This window comes from Lutra lutra, chromosome 3, assembly GCF_902655055.1.
Source record: "Lutra lutra chromosome 3, mLutLut1.2, whole genome shotgun sequence".
Lineage (NCBI taxonomy): Eukaryota > Metazoa > Chordata > Mammalia > Carnivora > Mustelidae > Lutra > Lutra lutra.
In genome coordinates, this window is record NC_062280.1 from 63152891 (window position 1) to 63171548 (window position 18658).

General features: G+C 36.2%; 2 protein-coding genes across 9 annotated transcripts in view; one reads left to right on the plus strand and one right to left on the minus strand.

Moving 5' to 3' along the window:
- LOC125095498 (sodium channel protein type 3 subunit alpha) overlaps positions 1 to 18658 on the minus strand; it is a 1188574-nt gene that overhangs the window by 463122 nt on the left and 706794 nt on the right. The window lies entirely within an intron of this gene.
- Positions 1 to 18658, plus strand: part of CSRNP3 (cysteine and serine rich nuclear protein 3) — a 205272-nt gene that overhangs the window by 112583 nt on the left and 74031 nt on the right. For all 8 annotated transcript variants that reach the window (XM_047721999.1, XM_047722000.1, XM_047721996.1 and 5 more), the window contains one exon: positions 15291 to 15461. In XM_047721999.1, the coding sequence (XP_047577955.1) occupies positions 15291 to 15461 (171 nt within the window). The remainder of the gene's footprint in view (positions 1 to 15290; positions 15462 to 18658) is intronic.

The window sequence follows — 18658 nt, forward strand, 5'->3', positions numbered from 1 at the left end:
TAAATAATTTTTATTTTTTGGAAAGTTTTTGATGGCAGAGAGATGTCTGGGTTGATACATCTAGATAAATAAATAGCAAGACTTACAACTTTTACGGAATTTTCCCATTTTTAAAAAATGTATTTTAAAATTAGACCTGGGTTCATAGCCTAAGATTCTAGTGAGGTGTCTCCAATTAAATAATGTAATTCTTTTGTTCCTATCCCACAAGACATTATAAGGACAGTTTTAATAAGTTGTATTTTCATTTCATTTTAAGAGAGAGTTTTGGTTTTGATGGTATTCATTCTACATTTTATTGCTAAAGGATTTCTTATTTGGGGGCTATATTTTTTAAATGCTTCTGTAATTTTTCTAGTTGTAACTAATTTTCTTTGTGACTTTTTAGACAATGCTATTTTGAACTCAACATGTTCAACTTCCTATGACTTTTCCTTTCAGTTAAGTCAGGATTGTAAAGTGATTCTCATAAATGTCACAGGCAGGACAAAAGTCCTCTTTTTCCATGCACTAAATATCACACTTTGGTAAAATGTGTGATTACATCATAGTAAAGTCTGACCTGTACCAAACAAATGTGTACTCACTTTATTGTTCATAATGTTTTTTTATTTCTAAAACATATTTTTAAAAAAAACTTAATTAAAGCAGCATGATCAGACGTTTATCCATATCATTAAAAATTTTAAATATATCAATTCAGCAGTTAAAATGTTGATGGAGGAAAAATGTTACCTAATTTGCATCAAGCGTGCATCTGTCTATATTACAGGTTGTATGTGTATGAAAATTTATGTTGGAAAGATGAAGAGACAAAATAATGTTTAGTCATGAAATTACTGCTTTATGCTTTTTTATTTGCATAAGATTTTAAAATGAATTCTATGAAGCTTACATACAAAGAGCTAATACATATTTAGATAAACTTAATTACTTTCTTTGCACTGAAAAGAGGGCGTTAATTTTATTATAATGATTAAGGCTTAGTAGTTTGGCAACAATATCTTTTATTTAAAAATGGGGGGTGGGTGGATAGAGGGTAGACCAAAACAGGAGGATAGCTGTTTTAAACAGTGAAGGACAATTATTTCAAATATTTATGAAATGCCTTTGTGGTAGTCACTTAGGGCCTAATACTTAGCCTTTATCACTTTGTGGGGACATTATGACATTTATCCTGGATCCTGAGGTTAATTTGGGAAAAGGAATTCATATTTTGTGTGAGTTTTTTGTAAAGGCAAAAACTGCCATTTTCTTCTAAACTCTTTCTCTTTTGAAACTTTCAGTAATGACTGCAACTAAAAGGGTATATTTTAAATAATTTCCTTCTTATATTGAATGGAATATGCTGTCCTCTGGCCCAAACAACATATTTGTAGACTTTTGTTTTACATATATATAAATGTGTATGTGTGTGTGTGTGTGTGTGCGTGTATAAAGTTATATATCATGAAATAAATATGTGTAGATGCATTTTGTATATGTTATCTATTATATATTATGTCTATAGTGTATATTATAATACATATATATTATATACATGCATAGCCAAATAAAATCTTTCTTGTGGTTAACCATATTTAATTGAACAATTCTGAAACACAAAAATTCTCATTTTACTCTTACCTCAGATCATGCCCACAGTTTGGCTACTAACCTCTGTGTGTGTTCTAGGCAGAGCACAGTGAGAAGGGAAGGGCCCAGCATAACTTCATTGAGGCAGTCCAAAACTGTTAACTTTTAAGTGCAACCAGTATCAGGTAGCACATTCTGAATATAGAAATAAAAACAGTATGGGCCAAAGAAGAAACCCTGTAAAGGTTCTTGGAGAAAACCTGGTAACAGACAAATGTGAAATAAAGAGAATTGTGCTTCCATAAGCCACGAGAGAGCTATGTATGTCCTGCAGCAAATTTATGGCTTTGAATATCCTGGATAATTTATGTCTCTATGCAAATTCAGTCAAAACTTTGAAGTCTTTTTTTGCATTAGCTTGAGCATATTACTTCCGTACAAATCTCAACAGCACGGACATAGTAGGTTCATGGACTGGATATTTAAACATATGTAGGAAAATGTGCTTTGTGTCAATGCAGTTCAAATCAAAATTGTAAAGTAGAAGAGTAAATAGAGTAAAATAGGACAAATCATTGAAGGATATGCAGTTAGTGGACTTGAAGAAATGGTGTTATATCAGATTCCAAAGAAATCTTTAATGATTTTTCAAAAATTAATTTCCTGCTTTCTGATTACCAGTCTGTCTTTGTCATCACTCAAAACTAGAGACCATATTGTGAGCTTGGAAAAGATTTTAGGGCAAATATGTTTTACTCAGTCTAGCAGTATGGAATGTAGTCTAAAATCTACAAATAACTGTTGTCATCTTAAAATCACATGTGTAAGTTTTAGGTTGTATTATCACTGTATATGTCCCTTTCCTGAAATTCTGGTTTCTATAAAATAGAAATAAGAGCAAAATGACTTATTATGTATAAAAGGAAAATGTCCAAAATAATTGAGTATTCAAAACAACCACATTTATTTCTTTTAACCTGACATTTCTTAGGAAACAAGCAAAATAAATGATTGCATTTTTTAGTTACCTATTCTGGAATTGAAATAGAATTATATTCATTTTATAGAAAAGTATAATAAGATTATAAAGTGATCTTAAAGACTTACTTTTATTCCATATTATTAAATGCATGACAATGCTATAGTAATACTTTGTCTAGAACAGTTGGGAAATAATCTGCACTAAATAAACCAATTTTCCAAATAGGTGAAGTTTATAACCTTAGTGGCCAGTTTTTTAAAATATTACTTGCTTTCAGGGACACAAAGTATAGAACGTATCATTGTGCTTTGTTGAGCAAGTAGAGATCAGTTTAGGCTTTTCTTCACAGTGTAAGGATCATTATTTCCACCATTACATTGGACTTACTGGAAAAGATAAAACTGCTTCCCAACTGTTTCCTAACACCAAATGGTGTTGCTATTATATGTTTTTGGTATACAATTCTATATGCTTTTTATATATTTTATATGCTTTTTATAATTTTACTCTTTTCTCATGTTATTACTTTTTATTTTTTAATACAGTTAATCATTGCTCTTTATCTGAGAACAAAAATTTAAAAATTTTAAAATCAAGTTTATACGCTCTGTCTTACATTAAATTCTAAATCTTTTAGGCTTTGGAGGGCAAAGGGAAGGAGATAAACATCCCTCCTTACTTTTCCTTTGTACTGAACTTCTGGTCCATGTGTATACACAGTACTGTAACTACGGGGACATAAAAATAAAATTTATCTTAGTTTTTCTTATGTTCAGGATATTGAAAGCCATGTTTGAACTCCAGTTCTTATTACTGCAGTGAGAATCTGGCGTATTATATCATCCACAGGAACTTGAAACTGCTTTGCCTAAGAGGGAAATGAGGAATCTCTAACAGGTATACCAAAGAAAACACACGGACCAATTTTTTTCTGGCATTTGACAAAACAGTGATGCCACATACCTATTCTTACCAACTTTAGAGGCTGTGGTCTATTTCATTCTCAAATCCTGGGGCTCTGAAATTTACTACCTCCTACCACCCTGCTAGTTAGGAAGAGTTATTGCTTGAACAATCTTTTATCTCCATGCAAGTTTATGAACCCACATATTGATGCAGAACGGTAGGTCATGTGTGTGTATGTACGAACGTGCATTTTCTCTAATCACATACAGAAAAAGTAAGACAGCTGAGCCATCAATCTTCATTTATTTGAATATTCACTAATACAATGTATGTGTTAAGATATACAAAGTAGCTAATGCCAGGCTAGCAGGCCAGGGTTCTTAGTTCTCAAGTTTTCTATAAAAACCACTGCAGCTTTCTTATGCAGTAACATCATCCTACAGGAGGGGGAAAACTGTTCTATTCAAAACAACTCACCAGGTTCTGACAAATAACAAAGAACAACATGAGGCTGCAATTTGAGAAGGGAAATAAACTGAGTGCAGAAGAATCATACAATTAAATTAAATGGTATCCCTGAAAATAAGCAATGATTTCAAAACCCACAAGTAGAGGGGAGACCTCGGTACTTATTTTTTTTAAATGTTCATTAAGCTCCAATAATTGTTTATTGCCATCTTTATCTGTAGTCATGCTGAGTAAAGCTATAGCTAAAAGGAAGTTAAAGTGCATTCACGAGGTGTTAGTGTTTACATATCCTCTTCAGTCTCTCAGAGAAAGCAAAGGTAACTACAAATAGCCCTCTGCCAGAAACTGGCTTCTTGATCGATGGTGTCGCTTTAGCACACAATGTACTGGTTCATTCTAAAGTGATCACAGCTGTCGATGACAAGAGGCTTTGTACTTTTATATGGTACATCTTTTGGTACATGTGAAGCAAGGTTGTTGTTTTTTTTTGTTTGTTTTTTTGTCTGTTTGTTTTGTTTTTATGTTAACTGTTCTCAGACACTTTGGAGTTACTGTCATCCTTCCCATTTCCATTAGGTCCATAGGTGGTCTCATACACTCTGAAGTGCTTTGAAGATGTGAAGGAATGTTGGTTCCATGAACTTAGTGTCAAAAGATACTCTGTAAGAATGAAAGCGAGTCCAAAGTACTGGGGGAAAAATGCTTCCTATTCTGGTCTTCTTTTGCCCATTAGCATTTTAAACAAACCTCAACAAATCTGGGTAATTTTGTTTAATACAGAAGTGCCTTATAAATTTAGGGCAATTCATGAGCAACCAAACAACCAGGAAAAATATTATGTTGTTTTCTTGATAGGTAAATGCCTTTATTATGTAGTTTCTTGGATATGTGAGTTCAAAGTATGATGAAGAGTGTGAAGAAGCTGAGTAGGAGAGTGGTTAAGGGCTAAGGCTTAAATTCCAACCCTGTGTCACTTCTAAGACATGGTCTGCCACTCAGAATCCATGTGGCCGTGGACATGATATTGAAATCTGTAAGCCTCATCTTCATCTGCACAGTGGGGTACATCATCTCGATGGTTTTTATGAAAATGAAATGGCATGATGCATGCCTGGCACATAATAAGAACCTTGTAAATGATAGCTAATACTACTATTTTTCAACCCAAAGGAGTTGATTCCCTGATGCTGATAAGGTAAGTTCTGCTTAAGCCTATAGTTACAGAGACTGTTAATGAGACATCTTAGATTTCAGCAGATGAGGAAGAGACCTGTTTTCCAAAAATAGGAACTCATGAGCAATTTATTGGTGGCCATACCTCCCTGGTACCATCTTGTATTCAGATGCAGCAAATAGAGAAGACAGTACCACAGTGATCAAAGTTCAAACTATACGTGGCTTCGGAGATACCTTGAATCTTGCCAACTGGAAGCATAGTCTCTACAAAAATCCTCACATATGTTGTGGCAATATGTACTTCCATAAGCTCTCATTTTATATCCTTTATTGCTTTAAAAATCTTCATCTACGTGTCTTTGCTCTACTTTTTTTCTCCATTTCCATGTTGACTACAACTAAGGTGTTAGTCATTCATCTGTCTGCTCCATCCAGATTTCCTGTCTCATCCATAGACTATGAACTTCTCAATTAGAGAGAGCTCCTGGCACATAGTAGATGCCCAAGAAAGGTTTGCTGATCCAATGTTGTAAGGCAACGTGAAGAGTCTGATCCTAGCTAATGAGTTAAAAGGGCTAATTTCTCTGAATCATGAAACAGTCACAGGTTTGCTGTTTTAAAGTTCCTCAAGACCAGAAGGATGTTTAGAAATATTCTTTCAATTGATGTAGTCATAAGGTTTTTCAAAAGAAATTTAGTAGTGTTCCTAGAGGGGCTTTTTGATAAACATACATGGGTAACAAATGTTGGATAAATTGATGGGGAGCAGGATCATGGGTCTTGCTTTTGTAAACTTGTTTGAATGGTGGAACTTCTCTAAATAATGAGTTTCCAGGAGATTGTATGAGTTTGATGTGACTTCTATTGTGAACCAATTTTAATCTGTGCCAGTCGAACCTTCCATTGAGACCTGAAAACCCAGGTATTTAATCTTACACTCTATATTATTTTTACTAATTGCTCCATAATGTAATGTTAGCTAAAAGTTAAGTAACTTGTTCTGTGCTTTAGGTAGTAAAAATCTAGATCTTGTCTAAGGTGGTGATTCATTTTTAAAGAATGTCCAAAGGACTTTTTTCTACTTATTCTAATTTTTAAAATCTCCTTTATTTTTTACACAATATCCTTGGCAAGATCATAGTGTTTGGATGGGTACGGTCTTAAAGTGTGGCCATATATTACCCTGATGTCCACTTCAGAGTACTTGATGAGGAAAATGTTTTCAAGGTTCCTTTCCCTTTGGACTATTCTGATGCTTGTTGTGAAGGAAAAGGATATCATATCCCTTAAATACCCTTTGATCTACACTGGCTAGTCTACTTTATTATTTAATCAGAAGCTTTCTAAAAGCCTGACGAGAAACTTCTTAAGTGCTAAGGAGGAAAAAAAATGTTGTCTTTCAGTGTTGCAGTTATAATTCTAAACTCTTCTACTCTGTGAAGTCTTCTTTTCTCCCTTAATGCAGTAAGCCTTGCTATTCGCCCAAGGAATTAGGCTAAGTACTGTTCTGTAGTCTTAATAGCAAGAACATAAAATAAATTTTTCATTGACACTTTTCTTAGAGTAGGAAAAATAGGCTTACAATGGACACTTGATCAATTCTCAACAGTTTTAAAAGCCTTATCATGTTCTTGGTTAGTTTTTTCTGCTCTTGCTAAGTAAAAGAGTTAACCTGGAAATTGACTTTAGGGAAGGACATGGGCTTCTAATTCACATGTGTTCTAGTATGTCATCTTGCCAAATAGCAACTAGTGATCAATGTTTAGGGTTAAGAGGCATTAAAAAACAATTTCCATCTTTCTTATATTGGTACTAATCTTAATGGCAGGTAAAGTGGAAAACTTCTTGGGGTCCCTCCCCGCCAGCCAAATAGAGTCATAAAGAACACTTTTACCCTTAGTAATGGTGGAGGACCATTCATCAGCAAGGCCTTTATCAGCAAAGCCTAAGTCAATTTAGCCTTTGGCATTTGCACACAGTGAGGGAGGAGGGTATGGACAATTAAGAGGCACCCGTCTTTGATGGAGGCCAGGGTTCTTATCATTTAACTGCCAGGTAGTGGGTAATGCATTGTATCAGAGCCTGTTCTTACCAGTTATGTCTGCCCCCTTATTTTGACAGAAGTGGAAATTGAGACCCAAGGAGATAATCCTCTTACTTAAAATTAGGCCACTTGTTAGTAGCTGATCCAGGATTAGACTCCAATTTGATGACCATTCATTTACTGAGCAAGCACTAGAGTACATATTCAGTCCAGGAGGAACCTTACAGTGAAGTGTTAGAATATGGCAGGTCAGCCAGCAATTATGATACAGTTTGAAATGTACCACATGCTGGTACTTAACCTACAATGCAGTGCTGGCCATGGAATACTTTTCAGAGAAGTTTGGATCAGACCTCTTGGGAAAATGATCTAGATTTCTGAAATCTCAGTTTCCTTTTTTCAAATTACCTTGCAGGATTGGGAAAACAATTGCATAGAGAGAATTGGTGCAAAGGGTCTAGCCCATAGTAGGTGTTCACTAAAAGCTCTGACTGGTATTTTAAATGGAACCAGGCAATCTAATTATCTTTTAGGAAAGACAGACGCTGTTTGGGGGATGTCGTCCTGCAACCCAGAACCATTCACCAAGCTGCAAATTTCCAGAGGAGGTCAGTTAGGTTTCAGGTAGTTGTTTTAGAGTAGTAGGTAGTGGCCAAGAGAACAGTGAAGAAAGGAGCCCCTAAAATTGGTATGGAATGTCCCCTTGAGATTCAGTGGGCCCCCTTAGGACAGATGGCAGAAGGACCTGAGAGACCTGGAAGGACCCCTGCCCTCGGCAGTGGATGACCCTCGTGGTAAAAGGAACAGGAGGCAACAGATTCTCAAACTTCTTTGATGCTTTGAACTAATGTGTTCACAATGAATCATTTCTCCTGAGTTCTGGATATCCACCAAAGCTGGAGAAATGGTATAAATCACCAGAGTTGAGGTCCTTAACCAGAGTCCATGGATAGATGGCATGCATTTGTGCTTATGTGCACTTTTTTCCTGGGGAAAGCTTTCATTTCTTTCATCAAATTCTCAGGCTGCAAATCAGCAAGCTGCAAACATTTGGAGATCCAAAGCACATAAAATAATTCAGACCTTTAACTCAAGGTCACAGGCAACTCTGGCACAAGGCATTCATACATAATTGGGGAACCCTGCAATCATTTCTCCAACAAAAATATTCATTAGACAGGAGTGACCCCAGGGTTCTTGGCTTAAGCAGGCACCTGAGCAAGAGAGGTGTGTTTGGCCAACTTGTGCTTCCCACACTGGCAAACCACCAGCAGCATTTTTCACATTGGTGGTGCCCCATGGAAACACCTTGCAGGATTTTACCTTGTGAAATCATTGCCAAATCCCTATCCTCTTGACGGCAGATATGTTCATTTCTTGCCAAATGGGTTAAAGCAGAAACTGTCCTAGTTTGTGGAAGAAGATAGCCTCTCTCTTTGTCTCTCTCTCTTTCTTTTTAAATAAGAGAAATGCAGGCACAACATCTGATGCCAACTTTTTAAAATGATGATTTTCTTATTCAGCAGAGACTTAAGTCCATAATCAGTATTCAATGAATACAACAGTGTCAGGGCTGTAGTGTGGAACATCACAGATTACAGATTACTCAAAGTCATGGTTTAAAAAAAAAATGGGGGATGAAAAGGATTTGATGCAAACTAACTTGATTAAAACTGTGTCCCAATAGTTAGGGACACATCTAGATAACTAAAGATAGCCCACCGAAGAATTCAAAATAACACAATATGATTTTTCTTAGCTAAGCTCTGCTTTCCTAAATACTGGAATAAAACCTCTTCACCATTAATTGAGCAACTGTCCTCTTCATCTTCTATCTGGCCCAGTAACAATCTGGCTGATGAAGTGTGACATTGTGAATAATCTTGCTTTTGCCAGCTAGACTTTTCCCACCTGCTCTCCCAGATGAGCCACACACCAGCATTTTTGTCAACCTGTTTGCAGTGCTGCTCAGCTCATCATTAATTTGGTGAAGCAACCAGAAGAAACATCAAAACTGCTTTCCATTCTGAGAGAAAGTAAAGGAAGCTTCTTTTTCTATGTAACTTAATCCTCACACTGGTGTTTCCTGGGCCCCAGGCCTATCGCTGATTGAAGTCAACAGCCTCCCCTTATCGAAGTCACTGGAGTAGAATTTTGTCATAGTTTCATAGCTTCTTAAGCTTGTTGGAAGAATTCAATGAGATCATAAAATAAATGATTTTGTTCTTTGATAAATCACAAAGAGATGTCCTCCTGTCGTGTCATAATGCAAGGTAACATGCCCCTTGATGTATGCCAAGACACCAAGTGTCCTTGTGAATGACACTCACAGTTAAAAAAGAGCCGCACTTGGCCTAACTACAAAATTAGCAAGGAAGCAATGTGAAGGATAAGCCCAGACCCCCAGGAAGAAGTGAACAGAGGGGTTCCATGTGTATCCCTTTTCTCCTAAGAGTGCCATGTGAGGCTTCTGGTCTCAGCAACCTCCACAGAATAAGGACCTATTGGGTTGGATGAACTGGGAGCTCACAGCTTACCACTCTTTTTTTTTTTTTTATCCCCACCAGGCGAGAGAAGAGACAGCATCTCACTAAAATAAACCTCCTCTTTCTCGTAGAAGGAAATTCTTGTCTTGCCAGAATTACTTCCTTTTAAATTCATTTCTTCCTGTGCCAGTGATAGGCCAGGCCTGCCCTTAACCTGCTCACCACTACCAACCTCCTCACCGTTTTTTAGTTGTTTGATAAACTCATGATTCACCGTAATGACCTCTCAAGTCTTACTGAGTTTCATCCGATGGGTAAAAGGCAGAAATACTCATGTATGACCACTCCAGGTGGTGGTGGTGAGAGGAGCATTTATTTAGATGTTTTTTTGTTCACTTCATAGTCATTCGTCTTTCTCCTCAAGAGCTAAGAGCACAAATAAATACAGATAAACAACATAATTAGTATAAATAGATCTTGAAGGTGATTTTTTTTTTTAATCTAAAAGTCAAATGTAACTGGGTGTCCTATATTTTTATTTGCTAACCTTGGCAAGCCTGAAGTGTTTCTGCAAATCAGATCACCCACTCCTCAGAATTTGGTTACCAATGATATTCTTGAGGCATATTGTCTGTGGTCATTTCCTTACAATACATAGCAAAGTATTATGAAATCAGGACAGAATGAAAGGAGAAAACAGGATTAAACAATAGATGAATATAAGTGGGATAGTAAGAACTCAACGAGCTACCTATGAAAGCTCTGAAATTTTTACACTGTCAGAAGAGAGTGATATGAACCAGATTCCAACAAATACTCAAAGTTAGCTTCAGTCATTTTTCCAAATGCATTAAAATGTACATTTCTATCCAGCTTCTTGATTTGGCATTCTTAACGAAGCTCTCCCACTAACTTCAGTCTGCATCCTTCTGGCTTCTGATATTTTTTCCAGAAATACATTAAACAAAAGAATTGCACTTATAACCATAGAACATCTAAGTGTAGCTCCTTGGCATTTTTTTTTTTTTTTTTTTTTGTGGAGAAGTTTGAAAACATTTATATTTCTTTACTACTTTTTCATTAAATGTGCTCAGAGGCTTCTGAGCAATGGTTACATCTAATAAAAATTTGAGAGCAGTGGTGTATGTTAGTCAAGAATAGTGGATATCCCAAGACCACAAGATGCTTATTAGAGTTTTATAACAAAGTGGTTATTAATTAAACTTGGCAATAGAAAGGACATGAAGGGGCAGGGAGAGGGGAAGTTGTCCAAGTGGTGAATTCACAGACTATATTAATAAATGAAAAAATAAGATAAATCAGTGTTAGACAAGGAGAAAACATTGGCTTTGAAATGAAGTTTAACTTATTGAGGTCTCTGAGTGAGATTCTCTGGAGTAGTACCTATTTGAGTGGCTGTTTGCTTTCTGGCTGTGCAATTCAGTGATCAAAGGGCTGACTTCTGACCCAAGATGGGCTAAAATGTTACTTACTCCTTAGAACGTTAAACTTGAACTGCAAGAAAGAGAGAAGTTGCTGGGCTTAAACCTGGTAATTGTGGTGTTCTAGAGGGAAGATCAAGGAATTTCTACAGTCATAATCCTGGAAGATATCCTTATTCCTGCCTTCCTGTGATTTTGGATTTCAGCTCGATCTTAGATTGCATGAACTAGTTCAGTATTTTTCCAACAGATGTCTATGTGCTTAAGTTAGCTAGAATTTGCTTTTGGGTTGCTTGCAAGCAAAAAAGAAAAAAAAAATTGTATGACATTTTGAGGTCAATTTCATCTTCATTTTGATTCTCATTCAATCAAAAATGCCAGATATTTTGTTGGTAAGAGGCATAGAGTGGTGAATAAGATGAACATGAGTTTTATTTCATGAAGCTTTCAGTCTAGCAGAGAAAACAGACACTGATAAAGTAATTAAAGTATAGAAATGGAAGGGTTTTATTTATCCATCAACAGACATTTGTTAAGCACCTATTTACTAAGCACCTATAATATTTAAGGCACTGTTCTAGACTATTGGTGCATTGGTAAAGAAGACAAAGACCCTTCCGTTGCATCTCTTAGCAGGGGATGAACTCGATAAGCAGTAAACATTGAAATATATAAATAAATAACATGGATTTCAAAGATGGTAAGTGCTATGGGAAAAGACATTAGAAAGGAAATTGGAAAGAATGGTATATCAAAAGGCCAGGAGGCCAGAGACAAATGGCAGGTTGGAGAAACGGAGATTATTAGAGCTAAAATAGTGACAACAAGGCAGTGGCTCAAAATGATGATGAAGAGGTTAGCCAGAGTCAATTGTTAAGTACGTTATAAGCTATTTTGAGGATTTTGGACTCATCCTAAGACAATCCAAAGCCACTTAAGAGTTTTAAGCTATAGACTGACATGATCAGATTTGCATTTTAGATTTATCATTCTGCCTGCAACCTGGAAAACACATTGAAAGCAAACAGTAGTGGATGGGAGAGAATATTTAGGAAGCTCTTGTCCTAGTCCAAATGAGAAATGGTGATGCTTTTGACTAGCATATGTTTCATGAATTAGAAAACAGTGCTGTGTTAAAATGGCTGTTATGGAGGCTTAGACTTTCTGCTTCTCATATTTAGAACAAATTAATGCCTGTCCAGATTTATCTTCTGTTCGCTGGGCTTTGATGCTATATAAAGCCAATCTGAAATGTTGACCACTTTTTCTTTGGCTTCATATCCATGAAGTTTAATTATGCCTCATCTTTAGGAACAAAAATATGATAAGTGGATATTTAAGGAGCCATGGCAGCCATAAGACAGGCATTCATTCTACTCCCTTGTATCTGCACCTAACTAGCCACGTATCGTCATTCTCGAATTCTGAGAGAACCAGTACAGGATAGAAGCAAACCAGGTCTATGCATCTCCTTTATTAAAAGGGCCTTCCCCCTAAATTCTCGTGTTCTTTTCCACCCCAGTGAGATAGTGTAGATGATGTAGGAGAAAACCACTTGTTCTATTTACCACCCCACCTTTGGGTTTAGATGGGGGTTACCTTCCTATAAACAATGGGTCATTTGACCCTCATAATTTGTTGTGACATATTGTTACACTCACATAGTATTTTTTAAAGACAATGAAACTAAGTAACCACTATGCTTGCTTGCTGCACTTAACAAGACTGGTTCAGCACTGAACCAGCATCATGGATGTATGTGAAAGTTATGCCCCTTTGTAATTATTTCAGTTTTTAATTTCCAGCTCATATACTAATCCCAGACTAAATTTTGGTCAGACATTTCTTCGTTCCTTTGCGCTGTGTCTAGCTCAGGCTCTTTCAGTCTCAAATATGTGGACAGAAATTGTATCCAGCCTTCAACTCCCTTGCTTACCAGTCCCAAATAGAAGAGCAAAAAGAAAGAGAGACTTCTCAGTTTCCTTATCATCCCTCCAAAAATTTCCCCTCTCATTCCTGAGAAGAGTACCAAGTCCCACTTTTTATCATACTGGAACATGGTTCCCTGTGGTCCAATTGAATGACCTTGGTTCTTGAGAAATCTGCCTTTCCTAAGGAAGCTGGGAGAGATGGGATGGAGAAATGCAGCTAAAGGATATTGTTTTTAACTGTTCCCACTGCAGTACCTTATTATAAAAATGTACTTTTTAAACATGGGTTTCCATCTTGTATTACTTTGTGTCTTGGAGTCTCTCCCTCATAAATTACTTTGCATCTTGTTTGAAGTGAACCATTTTAAAATTTATATCCTGTCCTACTTTTATTTCAAGAACTTTACTTAAAATATCTTTTTTTCTCTTGCCCTGCTCAGATATGCATGAACATTTTATGCATTTCACACTCTTTAAGATAGAGAAAATAATATGCTAATTTGAATAGTGGTAAAATCAGAGTCAGAATAGAGATTTTATTCTCAGGGAGTGGACAGTGCAATACCTTCTTATGATTATCAGTTATCTCCATCGTTAATATAAGTCATGTAAAAGACATGGATTAGTCAAACAAGACCGTAGAAGATGAATGTGGGAGTCCTCTCAGTTGGATGGAGGCAGCATGGTGAATGTTTGCTCCTCGAGGGCACGTAACGTGTCTTACTCCCTTTCTATCACCTATTCCACCGAAGGAGTCAAGCATATACATACCAGTTACTCAACATGAAGTTAGATGTGCAAATGGAAATAAATGATAAATACTTATGAGATATCTAGTACTGTACTTAATTTTACTAGAAATCACACAAGGGATGGTGAAAGAAGAGGTTTTGACTAGGTTTTTGAGTACTGGGTTATGTCCCTCTAGGGTGGGTATGCCGACACCCCCAATGAAGGAAAAACCCAGGAAGGGAGCTGCTGGAGAGCGGACTAGAAATCAGACAAATGGTCCTCCAATTTGAGTGCATAGGCACCGAGGCATGGCCTCCTGGGAGTTTCTGATCCAACAGATCTGAAGTGGGGCCCAAGAATTTGCCTTTCTCACAGTTTCCCTCCCAGGTGATGCTGATGCTGCTAACCCAAGTAGCCCACTTAAGAAACCACAGAATGAGATCTTGGAGAGCTGGCTCAGCTGAAGGGACCTGGACAGGCTGTTGCTGTGTGATCTGCACAGAGCGGGGGGGGGGGGGATTTCAGACATGTCTCAGGGCAGTATCTAGAATAGTTTTAAGTCTTGCTTCCTCTCAGTCAATAGGACTGGTGGCTATACTCTGGCAGGAAAAGGAGAGGTTTCACAAACTCAAATGAGAGTTAAAATCAGCAAACGTAAATAAGATGGAAGAAGGGATATGTGGAATCAACTTAGTAATACTTTCAGGGAAGTTAACCTAATTTGGCAATGTAAGACCATGTACATGTATATCTAAGCTAATTTTTATATAGGTTTTTCCCTGAAATATCCTTACACTGCAAGGAAAGTTTATGCTCTTTAGCTGACTGTGCATACATCAAGGTAAATGGGGAAGGTGGAAAAAGGGCAGCCCAAGGAGAGAGGAAAGCCCATTCATCCTAGAGAAAGCATTTAGGAGAAACCACTCCCAACGCCCCCCTCTTCCCACTCAGCAGGGTCTCTCAGGTCATTAGCCTTAGGAAGTTCCTGCAACAGTGGCAAGGGCTTCGGTGTCCCGGCATCGTCCTGGGAACACATCTCATCTTATTGCAGTATTGAAATGGAAACTACCTAAAATTTAGAACCGATTTCATAGGCTTTGTTGTATTCAGCTAATTGGGTTCTTGCATTTTAAAACTCGACTCTGAAGTTTTTGTCTACTTATCTGTGTTTCTTCCAGATGAATTTTGTATAAGGCAGGAATCATTTAGGACTCTGGGGGACGTTGGCATTTTTTTCATTACACAACTTCATGGACTCAGGTGGATTTTCTCAATTTGCCAACAAAAAGAATAGAGATAGTACATTAAAATGAACTGTGTGTTTAACAAAATGATAGAATTTGGTAACCAAATGGGCAGTTGCTCATATTTAATTTAATTCTTGTTAATTTGAAAATATTAAAAAAAAATAAAACTGCTTACTGAGACTTTCAAAGAAAGGCTCAGTTCATGTTTTTAAAAAACCACAGAAAAATGACTCTGGAGACCTTGGCTACACATTTCGCGGTCAAATATTTCAATGCTTTGTTGCTCTCATTCCTGTTACAGATACATGTGACAGTGTTGCAGCTATGAGTGGAATTTTAAAGAGGAAGTTTGAAGAAGTTGACGGCTCATCACCCTGCTCCTCTGTGCGGGAATCAGACGATGACGTTTCCAGCAGTGAAAGTGCTGACAGTGGGGACAGTGTCAATCCGTCCACTTCTAATCATTTTCCCCGTGAGTACAGAAACCATACCTGAAGCTGCTTGTCTGATTCTGCAGTGAAAATAATTGTATCATCTTGGGCCCTTTTTTAAAACCCTTATTATTAGTTTTGTTTTGTTTTTGTAATTGATCTGAAAACAAAACACGGTTAATTAAAATTAAGTCTCTTTGAGGTAGCGGTAGATTTTTGTATTTGGATTGCTTTCGGCAGTGGATTATTTGGTAGTGTTAATCAACTGACTCAGTGAAAACAAGAGTATTTTATTGTTATTAATTTTAATAAGCACCCTCCTGAGAGTAGATGGGGAAAGACAAGTCCAGGCACAAAAATGCATCCTCCCATAGCTGAAATGGTATTCTGGGTTGGTAGGGGAAAAAATGGATGTATTTGGGAGTGGAAGGTCTAGGATATGATGAGAAAGAGCTCACCAGCCATGCGTGAAGAGATGAGAAGCCTGCAAAACTCTCCCAGATGTGCAAGTGCATTGCAGTTTATACTTCTTTCCACTCATTCTTTTATCCCATCCCTAAGGAAAATATGTAAAGCCCACAAGGAAAAAATAAAGAGATGTATGCCTTTTCCTGGATTCCTTTTTCTGCCGCACTGTAGCATTAGTGCTCCCTGTCATGAAAGGTATTGTGAAGATTGCAGGACTGATGAGAAAGAATTCTTAAAGTGATACAATCTATAAGCTAAAAGAAACTGACTGGTAATAGCTAAAAATCTTCTTAAGTTTATGTTTCCAACAGGAGGATTTTACTATATCATGATACCATGGTAGAAAACTAGTCTTAGTTTTTCCATTTTTCAATTCAGTGGCTGGTTTTATTAATATATGATTCTAGAACATAGAATTTATTTCAGAAATGTTACAACTCGGAAAACCGAAAGAATTAATAATAGTTTTAAGAGGGTATTAAGGAGCTCAATAAAACAGTTGAGTATGAACCAAACACTAAAATCAAAAGCATTGCTTAAAACGGCAAAACTAGGGGCACCTGGGTGGCTCAGTTGTTAAGCATCTGCCTTCGGCTCAGGTCATGATCCCAGGGTTCTGGGATTGAGCCCCACATCAGGCTCCCTATTCAGCAGGAAGCCTGCTTCTCCCTCTCCCACTCTCCTTACTTGTATTCCCTCTCTTGCTGTCTCTCTCTCTCTGTCAAATAAATAAATAAAATATTTTAAAAAAATGACAAACAGGCAAAACTAATATAAAATATAATGAAGGGGCAATTAAATGATCATGACAGATTAAAAAAACCATAAAATATTCAGGGACAAGGTTATTGTGTAATGTTGGGAGATCTACAAATACATTTACCTATGTCATGATGATATGAGATGAGCTTGTGTTTTTTATTTAAAAGGAGATACATGTATACCTATTTGGTCTTAGTATTAATAGTGATCATAGCAACAACATGATCTTCTGGTGGAGTTTTGTGACAATCAACAGCACAAGTGAGATAATATACATGAAAGAACTTGGTAAAATATTAAGTACTAAGCACATGTTATATTGGAAATTATGATCATAGCTAACATTTCTTGGATACATAAATGCGCCAATAGCTTTGTATGCATTTTCCCTACTCTGTGTCAATTCTGAAAATACTACTACCTTCAGTTTAAGAGGAAATATCTGAGGCTCAGAGACCAAGCATCTTGCCCAAGATCACACATGATTGGAGCCTGGTACATGTGTGTATGTGCGTATCTCACCCCATAGTCTTTGTTTTTTCCGTTACCTCATGCTGCCTCTTAATTGTATAATATTGGACATATCTTTAAAATGTTGTTCATTGAGAATTACAAAAGAATTAGGTGAATTAGTAAAGAGATAAGTTATGTTTCTGGATTTAAAGATAAATAAAGTTATCAAAGCCTTCCACACTAATTTATATATATGAGTATAATATTAATAAAATCCTCAAATGCATTTTCTTAAAAGGAGATAGAATGATAAAAATCTGTTTGGGAAAATAATGAGAATAAAGGTATATTTTTAAAAAGAAACTCTAAATATTGAAAAGCCATTACAGATCTCAAGTCATAATATAAAATTATATAATTTCTTTTTTGATACTCTGCTAGATCTAGGAAAGTATAGAAAAATCTCAACATGTTATATATAAGGTTTAATGTATAAGAATAGAGCATTATGGAGCAATGGCAAAGGGAAGAAGTATTTAATAAATTGTTGGGGTGTTAGAGTTTGAAAAAAAAGTAATTTAGATACTCATCCACAATACATTCCAGATGGATTAAATAGATAATTTTTTAAAAATCCAATTATGGGGATATTGCTTATTTATCAGACATTGGTAGGATCATTACCTGAGCTTGGCAGTAAAAAAAAAAAAAGTCACATTGCAAAATACTTACAATAAATATATTATTTATTATGTTTAATTTAATAAAAAATACATGTAAATTTTTTGAAACCCCCAAAGACAATCAACACTACAGGAAATATGATTAGCAAACATTGGAAAGCATTTAACAATAGTAATAACAATGCAGATTAAAATAATACTAATGAAATTCCATTAGTATGAAATTACAGAAATTTCATCTCTGTGAAATTAGTACCCCTCTCTCCAGTAGAAACTACTGATACCTAAGTGCTGGTGAAAGTCACAGTATAAATTGTAGGTGCATACATTGTGACTGATGGCAGTGAAATTTAGAAAGCCCTGAGTTAATACAAGAGCCATAATAATATTCATATCTATTTGTCTGTACTTCAGATAATTTACCTGAAGGAGGAAACATCAAAAACAAGGGGAAAACTGCATAAGTGAAAATGGTGGTGGTTAACGGTAGTACCAAAGAATGGGGGTTTAAAAAAAATGGGGGTTAGAGGTAGAGAAGAGAAAGATAACATGGCTCAGAGCAGGAAAATGCTCCATTAAGTTATGGTGACTTGTACAATTTACTTTTATGATAGTTATGAGGACCTTATGACAATTATGTAAAATGCTCATGAGATAATGTTAAGAAAAATCAAACACCAAATCTTATTTACATTGCCAGGGAAAATCTAGTATTCATAAAGGCAAGGAATGGTATGGTGCCCTGAGCACTGAAAATGATTTGATTTTTTGAGGTTTTAAAAAGATGGATGAATATTCATATTTATTAATTTAAAACAAACAAGTTTTAAATTTAAACTAAAATGATGACTGTAGTTCAAATTGTGTTTATG